Here is a 9,212-nt window from a genome sequence, read left to right as displayed (position 1 = left end):
GGAACGCTATTGGCAGCCAGTGCAGCGCCCTCAGCACCGGTTGGATGTGTTCCCTCATAGGGGCACCCATCAACAACCTAGCTGCGGCATTCTGCACCAGCTGCAGCTTCCGAAGTTGCCCCAAGGGCAGCCCCATGTAGAGAGCATTGGAGTAATCCAACCTCGAGGTGACCATCGCGTGGATCACTGACGCCAGATCATTGCGTTCGAGGAAGGGGACCAACTGCCTAATCTTTTACCGCCATCTCATACGACTTCATAAACGTTCGATAGGATGCTCTTGACGCTTCGTCATGGGCTCGCCGCCACTGTCTCTCTAGTCGTCTAAGTCCTCGCTTCATCAGCCGCAGCCCCGGGTTATAGCAGAGGGCGCCAGCCTAGGTCTCGAGAGGCTGTGTGAAGAAAAGGAACCAATGGAGACCAGACCTTCTAAAAGTCAGTAGGCTTAGAAGGGCATGAGTTTGCTTAGGATCATGAATTATCTCGAGAGGCTGTGTGAAGAAAAGGAACCCATGGAGACCAGACCTTTGGCTGGTTTCTTGGACCCCTTCTAAAAGTCAGTAGGCTTCGAAGGGCATGAGTTTGCTTAGGATTACACTGCGAATGAACAACTCTTATTTGTGTGCCCTGGAAATGTGACCATTCTTTTGTGTTTGCGTATTTGTGTGTGTGTGTATGCCTGGAAGTCACTGTGACTTCTGGCGACCCCTAGTGGGGCTCGGACGTTTTAGAGAGGTCTGTTACACATTGGGAGAGTCCCAGCGCCGTCATGGACGAGGCCAGGTCCAATGAGCGGGTGTAGGTTGCGTCGTCGGCATGAACATTGAAGTCCCCCAAAACCAACAGCCTGGGGTGCTCCAGCGCCCAGCCCGACACGGCCTCCACCAGAGATGGCAGGCTGCTTGCCAGTGCGTTGGGCAGACAGTACACTAACCAGACAGCCAAACTCTCCCCAGCTTCCCACACGAAGCCAGCACAGTCAATGCCCGAGATCCTCGCGACCGGGAGGGCCCTGAAGGAGTAAGCCTCCCGAACGAACAAAGCCACTCCTCCCCCCCGCCCCTTTGTCCGGGATTGGTGGAGGACCGAGAAACCTGGGGGAGCCATCTGGGAGAGCGCTACTGTCTCCCCATCTCGCACCCAGGTCTCGGTCACGCACGCCATGTCCACGTCCTGATCCACGATGAAATTTTGGAGAACAGAGGTCTTATTGTTTATGGACCTGGCATTACACAGCACCAATGTCGGAGAGGGGTTCTTCTCCACTGCCCCACTACCTGTCACCTTTGGGATGGGACGCAGGCTGGAAGGGGGCCGAGTTTCTCTGTTTCTCTGCTCCCTTCCCTTCCATTTCTGCCTGTTCCCACTGCTATACCTTCCCCTCCCCAAGAGCACTTGAATTCCCTGCCCTGCCACTTCTGCACCTGATGGTCTTCGACTGCCACTTGGCACATCCACAGATCCACCTGCGAAGTTGGAAAGGGTACACACCAGCTAAGCCGTTTACTCGGGGTGGCCACTTGTTTATTCACACCCTATCTCCTGCTAACAATTCCTGATCCTATTTAAGTAAGGCACTACAATCCTAACTAATTATCCCGCCTTTGCTCCGATAGCTAAACCTTTTTTTCTTTCCTTCTATCGTAAAAAACTCTCTCCCTGCCAGTAAATTCAATAAAGGCTAGGGAAAACCTATTTAGTCAGTGGGGCATTAGACATGCCAATCCACTATCCCCGTAGTACCCTCCCGCTACTTACCCTATGAAATCAGATTGCCACCCTTAACAATCCACTCCTAATCAACTGGGCACTCATAGGGTGCTTAACACTGCTGTTTGTTGTTAATAATGCATGTAGGTAAAAGCAGTGACAATACATTTCTTTTAAGGATACATTGATTGGCAGGAGCCATGGCTCAGTATTCAACCCACCTTGAGCCATGGGGAAAGGGGAGGATATAAATATTTTAGTAAATAGGTATTTGCCTTGCATGTAGGAGGTCCCAAGTTGTCTGTGGATCTCCAGCGGTAGCGCTGGAGAAGACCTTTAGGTGATACCCCCAAGAACTTTGGCCACTCAGCTTGGGTAGTGGGGGGGGGGGTTAGTGGGACCAGTAGGTGGGCGGTTCAGGGCTGGTCCATGCTCTTGTGCGTGATGAGAGCTGCCTTCAGCAGCTTCTTCTGAGACCCAGATTGTTCCTTCTCTCTCTCAGGTGTGCACAAAAGAAGAACAGGACATCCTGCAGCGTGATTCCAACAAGAGCCAGAAGCTGCTGAAGAAACTCCTTGCAGGTCAGTGCCTTCCCCGAAGGGGAGGGTGGACTCCTGTGCTGTCTCTTAGAGGCTGCAAATGAAGTTATACTTTCTGATTTGTGTGGGTTACCAGCTGTCTAAAAAGAGTGCTGAAAGTATCTGTTTTTCAAGGCTGTTGCTCCCTTCTCCCCTCCTCTCCCCCGGCATGGCTTGTTGGGCTTCAATTCCCTGTTCGGCCCTGAAGCTCATAGGGTGACCTCGGGCCAGGGTCAGCTCATTCTCACTCAGTGGGAGGGTTGTGAGAATCAAATGCAGGAAGGGGGAGCCGTACATGCTGCCTCCCCTGCCTTGAAAGAAGGGTGGGAGGAAACAATGCGATGTTCCCTCTAAGCTGAGTTAGTGTGAGCCAGCTCACAGTTTTGTAGCCTCTGGCTCACATATTTTTGTCTTAGCTCAGGAAGGATGGCTCCAGAGCAAACTAATTGATGCAGTAGCCAAATCGCTTGCTCACAGCTTTAATGCCAGTAGCTCACAAAGTAGAACGTATGCTCACAAGACCCCACAGCTTAGAGGGAGCATTGGCTATCACAGTGCTGCTGTGCAGCCCATTCCGGTGGAGACGGGCATCCCGAACTGGCACAGGCAAAGCCGACCAGGACGTGCCTCTCTGTGTTCCAGGCGCTGAGAATTCAGGGAAGGCGGAAGTCAGCAGCAAGGACTTGCTCCCCCGTCAAGAGGCCTGGCTCAAGGCGGGTTTGGAGACGGCCACGAAACACAAGGACAAATTGCTGGAGTATGACAAGACAAGGTACTGAGCGCAGAGGTCTTGGTAACAAAGGGCTGCTGGAGGCAAAGGGGCCTTTCCCATAGGTTAAGCCCGCAGAGGTGTCGAACTCATTTGTTACGAGGGCAAGATCTGACATAAAGGTCACTTCGTCGGGCTGGACCACGTGCGCCATAAAATGTAATGCCAGGTAGAGGTATACATTTTATAAAGGACCCAGGCAAATCCAATTAACAATATCGTTTTTTACTCAAAAAATACAAACATGCTTTAAACCAGGGGTGTCAGACATGTGGCCCGGGGGCCGAATCAGGCCCCCGGAGGGCTTATATCAGGCCCGCAGTGGAACTGGCCATCTCCTGCTTCCAGTTCTGCTGCTGCTGCAGCGGCATCATAGCTTGCTTCGCAAGACTCTTAATCACTCAGCCATTTCATGTTTTAACCTGGGTCCTAGACTCAGAACTCTGAGCAGGAGATTTCTGTGGTGAATGTCGATAAATCAAAAGTAGGTTTGCAGCTTACAGAGCTAATGTTTTAAGTCTGCTTTTATTTTAACAAGTAAAAAAATCTTTGTGTTTGTGTCCTTTATAAAGTTTATATTCTGACAGAGTTGATTCAGTCACCAAAGCAGTAGCCACGTTCCTGGCCCTGGTGGCAAAAAAAAAGGAACAAGGAGGGGAAAGCTCAAATTGTTCTGACTTGATGTAGCGGGTTCCAGTTGGAGGAATTATTTTATGTAGCCAGACGATTTTAGACAGTGGAACACACTCATATTGGGATAACGCACCCTACTGTTCATGTATGTGCTTTTAAATAGTGTTGACGTTTTACTGGTTGTTTTTATTCCATAAATGTGTGTATGTGTGCTTAAGACTTTTGGTCATGCAAGCCGAAATAAATATATATAAAGTTTATATCTCTGCTACCTGGCATTACATTTTATGACACACATGGCCCGGACAAACAAGGTCTCATTTATGTCAGATCCGGCCCTCATAACAAATGAGTTCGACACCCCTGCTTTAAACATTAATGCTCTTACACTATTTCCTTACAGTATCTCCCTGATGCCTGCCCTCCCACTTTCACTGCCCATTACGCATTAGCACTGGGACAGTATACAGGGACATAATGCACAGCCTCTGTCCTCTGGCGAAAAAGGTAATGACCAATTGCTCATGGGCCAGATAAGACCCTGGGCAGGTCGGTTCCAGCCCGCGGGCCATATGTTTGACACCCTTGTGATAAGGCATCTGGAAGGCAAATGTGCCGTTTCCACTCCTGGCCACCGCACCTCAGTGTTGCTCTTCCTGTTTAAGGCAGGTGTGCTTCGGTTTCCCACTCGGCGGGCTGCTTTCAAAGGGAGAACCTGGGGATCTTTTCCTGGCATCCACCAAGGGCTCTGATTAGTCGTGGGAGATCTGACTGTCTGCAGATCTAAAAAAAAAGAGTTGTTAAAGCAGCTGCCGTCACACTGTTTGATTTTATCCTCTCTCACTTCCCTTATGCAGTGTATTTTATTTTCAGTTAGCCTTCTCTCTGCATTGCTTGGGCTTCCTGTGTGTGTGAGTGATTTCCCTCCCTGCCCCCATTGCAGAGCTTCTGCCTGTAATGTTGAAGAGCTATGCGTAGCCATTTTGTGATCTGCTCTGCCTTCTGCAGCAGCCATTTTGTAGATGCATCTGTTGCCCTGTGTTAGAGTTCCAAATGTGCTTGCAGGCTCAAAAAGGCTGACGACCCCTGTCCTCTCGGACTTTTCTAGTTCTTGGATGCATCATCTGGAAATCCCAGGAACTGGAACTGGGACCTTCTGCATTCAGAACATGTGCTCTGCCTCTGAGGCATGAGCCCTTGCCTTAGAGGGGGGAAAACAGGTATCCTCCCTCACCTCCCAGGCAGAGGTTTCAGCCAGATTCGAATTGGTGGCCACAGGAATGGACAAAGTAACTGCCAAATGCTCCACCCAAGCTTGCTTTAATGAGCAGTAGGCTTAAAATAGATAAAAGGCAGTACTTCTTCACCCAAAGAGCAAATAAGACATGGAATTCACTATAGCAGGAGGTGGTGGTGGCTACAAGCATAGACAGCTTCAAGAGGGGATTTGATACACATATGAAGTCCATGAATGGCTATAAGCCACAAGGTATAGATCGACTGACTCTGTCTGGGGCAGTGATGCTCTGTCTTCTTGGTGCTTCGGGGGCCACAGTGGAAGGGCTTCTGGAGTTCTGGCCCATATGGTGGACCTCCTGATGGCCCCTCGGTTTTGGCCACTGTGTGACACAGAGTGCTGGACTTGGTGCTTGGGGGGGTCACAGTGGGAGGGCTTCAGGAGTTTCGGGCCTGCTGGTGAACCTCTTGATGGCACCTGGGTTTTGGCCACTGTGTGACCCAGAGTGTTGGACTGGATGGGCCCTTGGCCTGATCCAACATGGCTTCTTTGATGTTCTATCATGTTCTCATCTTGTTAGAAAGCCAGGTTTGAGTTAGTGCTCCAGTGCCCATTCATGAAAAATGTTATTGTGCTATATGGCAGGAAAAAAGCTTAGTGGGTCCGGATCCTTGCAGCCCTGCCACTGGAAAGATCAGATCACTTGAGGGCTGCCACTGCAAACACTGCATTGGAACGCAAGCGTGTCAGTCTGTTTATATCTGTATTTCTAATAGCGAAGGCGCCCCCTGCATGCGGATATCTAAATCCGCACATCGGGGGCACCTGGGGGCCAGGGAGATTTTCCTGCACATTTGGGGCAATCCCCAGGTGTGCAGAAAAATCTGAAAACTTGAAAAAAATATATAGGGGGAATATTTAAAGAGCGCAGGCGCAGGAAACGCTCTGAAAATGCCGCCACCGCCGCCTGGGAGGGAGATGGGGAGGGGGCGGGAGAAGGCTTGGCGGGCCGGCAGCTGTAAGCCGCTCAGCCCTCGCTGCCGGTGGGAGGGGAGGGAGGAGAAAGTTCGGCAGGCCAAGCTCAGGTCTCTCGCCACCGGTGCTGGGGGGGAGGAGGGCGAAGGAGAGGTGCGGGGCTCGTTGTGGGTGCTGGGAACGGGGGGGGGCAGGGGAGAAGGCTCACCTGCGGCTGCTTCCTTTTCCTCCCCCCACCCCCTTCTTGTTTTATCTAATTGTTTAAAATGCTTTATATATACATTCATCTGTCTTTTAACATTGCTTTGTTCGTTCACCGCCTTGGGGACACGAAATTGGAAAGGCAGTGTAGGAATGTCTTAAATAAATAAAGCTGCTGGGAGTGCGGTAAGAAGTCCTCGAAGCCTGTTACTGAAACCAGGCCCCCGGACGGGCTGCCTGATGCCCTCCTCCTGTTTGTTCCTTTCTCCGGGCAGCGCACGCCGAACTCAAGTGATCGACGACGAGTCGGACTACTTTGCGACGGACTCCAACCAGTGGCTCTCCAAGCAGGAGCGGGAGGCCCTGGAGAGGAGGGAGAAGGAGCTGCGGGAGTTGCGGCACAGCTCACGGCTCTCCCGGAAGGTCACCCTTGACTTTGCCGGCCGGCAGGTCTTGGAGGAGCAGGACGGCTTGGCGGAATATCACAGCAAGTGAGGACTGATCTCTGGAGGGTAGCCCCAAGGCCCTCTTTCTCTCAACCCGGGGCAAGAACGTCAGAACAGTGTTTATTTTTTAAAATGCCCTTCCTTTATTCCCCCGCAATGGAGACTCTCGGTGGCTAACATCATTCTGCTGTCCTCCATAATTAAACATTATTGTATGGCATTGGGTGTGGTGCAGACCGCAAAAAGAAGAAACTGTGAGGCAACTGCGCTAGAAAATATTTCAATAAACAATCACAAAATATGTACAAAAATGTGTACAAAAATCATATAAATGCACAAGGCAGTTGAAAAAGGTGTGACGATGGTCTCCGGAACGTTCTATCGTTTCGATACTATTCTTCTTCCGAAAGTGGATGAAGAAGAAGAAGAAGAAGAGATTGGATTTATACCCCGCTCTTCACTTGGAGTCTCAGAGCGGCTTACAAACGCCTTTCCCTTCCCCTCCCCACAACAGACACCCTGTGAGGTGGGTGGGGCTGAGAGAACTCTGACACAAACTGCTCTTTTTCAAGGACAGCTGTGCCAGAGCTTGTGACTGACCCAAGGTCACATCAGCAGGTGCAAGTGGAGGAGTGGGGAATCAAACCCGGTTCTCCCAGATTAGAGTCTGCACACTTAACCACTGCACCAAACTGGCTCTCCTGAAAGCAGCGACTTAACCACTGCACCAAACTGGCTCTCCTGAAAGCAGCGACTCTTGGTCTGTCATTTCAACAAGTAGGTATCAAAAATTTCATTATTATTCACCGATGTCTCATAACTTAGTTGCAAGAAATTCTCTGAAAGAATGTTCCTAGGGCATGATACAAGCACTTTGCCCTAGGAACATTCTTCCAGAGAATTTCTTGCAACTAAGTTATGAGACATCGGTGAATAATAATGAAATTTTTGATACCTACTTGTTGAAATGACAGACCAAGAGTCGAAACGGTATCGAAACGATAGAACATTCCGGAGACCATCGTCACACCATTTTCAACTGCCTTGTGCATTTATATGATTTTTGTACACATTTTTGTATATATTTTGTGATTGTTTATTGAAATATTTTCTAGCGCAGTTACCTCACAGTTTCTTCTTTTTGCGGTCTGTTCTGTGACTGTGACCATCATTTTTGAGCCACATTCCATTATTGGGTGTGGTGTAGCCAGGAGATCCTATGATCGTCTGGCAGCCCTGAAGCTCTGGCTCTTTCAAAGTGATGAGCCAGGCTTATTTCTTTTCGGCCGAGAGAGCCCTGGAAGAGCTGTGCCTTGCCCATGGTTACCCAGCTGGCTTCAAGTGGTGGAGTCTGGAATTGAACCCGGTTCTCCAAATTGGACTCCGTTACTCTGAACCACCACACCACGCTGGCTCCCTCTGCTCTCCTCCCTTTTATCACCACAACAGCTCTGCGAGGCAAGTTCGGTTGGAGTGTGTGCGGCCGGCTCAAAGTCCCCCGGCCAAATTTCATGCTGGTAGCAGGGTCTGAACCTTGATCCCCCCAGCTCCTAGTCTAGCATCCTGGCCACTGCAGCAAGCTGGTGCATGTTTCGAACGGCATCAGAAAAGAACAGAATATAATGACAATAACGTTTAACCAGCCAAGCCCTAATCTATGCCCTGGCTCCACTGCTTTAACTAGATGACCATTCTCACCCCAGACTTCTCCAAGCATCCTCTTACACAACTCTGTTTTAGAACCTGGTTGAAAGATTAGCAAGGATGTGTGTGTTTGGGGGAGGGGTGTTTCAAAGGACAGGGGTGGCAGTTGAGAAGGCGCGGGCCTGGATGGGAGCAGATCAGACCCTGGCAAGAGACAGAAGGCAGTCCTTGTTGCAAGAGCCAGGGTGGTGTAGTGGTTGAGAGCGGTGATCTCCAGTCTGAAGAACCAGGTTTGATTCTCAATTCCTCCTTCACAGGAAGCCTGCTGGGTGACCTTGGGCCAGTCACAGTTCTCTCAGTACTCTCTGAGCCCCCACCTGCCTCACAGGGTGCCTGGTACGAGGAGAGGGGAAAGTGGTTGTAAGCTGCTTTGAGACTCCTTAGGGTAGAGGACAGCAGAGTATATCAGAAACAACCGTTCTTCTTTTTTTCTTCTTTTTCTTGCTGCACTGGCTGCATGCAGAGACCATGTTTCAAGAATGGGGTTCCCAGTTTGGGGAGGGTGTGTGGCTGAACTGGGTGGGAGAAGGGGGATTTAGACTTTGCAGACAAGAAATTATGAAGGGGAAATGTTCAAATGAGCAAGACGTCTGTCTGTCTGTCCATCTATCTATCATCTATCTATCTTCTGTCTGTCTATCTTCTGTCTGTCTATCTTCTGTCTGTCTATCTTCTGTGTCTATCTTCTGTGTCTATCTTCTGTCTGTCTGTCTGTCTGTCTGTCTGTCTGTCTGTCTATCTATCTATCTATCTATCTATCTATCTATCTATCTATCTATCTATCTCTTCCTCTTTGTGAAGGCACATGAATTCAGTAGTGCAATTAAGTAACTTTAGACTCTGAACTTTCATCACAAGATCTGATTCATTTAAGAGATGCTGACAAAATTTGTACTCTGTTGACTCCAGAGTACGAGATGACCTTCCCAGCTGCTGGATTCTTCCCTGGCCCAGATGGT

The 9,212-nt window shown here is 49.8% G+C and overlaps 1 protein-coding gene across 1 annotated transcript in view; it reads left to right on the top strand.

The window, feature by feature from the left end:
* The window catches only part of TRIP4 (thyroid hormone receptor interactor 4), a 73,602-nt gene that overhangs the window by 14,326 nt on the left and 50,064 nt on the right, over positions 1 to 9,212 (top strand). The window contains exons 5-7 of the mRNA XM_015418782.1: positions 2,213 to 2,291; positions 2,931 to 3,060; positions 6,379 to 6,594. Coding sequence (XP_015274268.1) covers positions 2,213 to 2,291; positions 2,931 to 3,060; positions 6,379 to 6,594 — 425 coding nt within the window. The remainder of the gene's footprint in view (positions 1 to 2,212; positions 2,292 to 2,930; positions 3,061 to 6,378; positions 6,595 to 9,212) is intronic.

Source organism: Gekko japonicus, unplaced genomic scaffold (assembly GCF_001447785.1).
Source record: "Gekko japonicus isolate JY-2015 unplaced genomic scaffold, Gekko_japonicus_V1.1 scaffold150, whole genome shotgun sequence".
Classification (NCBI taxonomy): domain Eukaryota; kingdom Metazoa; phylum Chordata; class Lepidosauria; order Squamata; family Gekkonidae; genus Gekko; species Gekko japonicus.
Note: the sequence above shows the minus strand (reverse complement) of the source record. Positions and strands in the feature narration are given on the sequence as shown.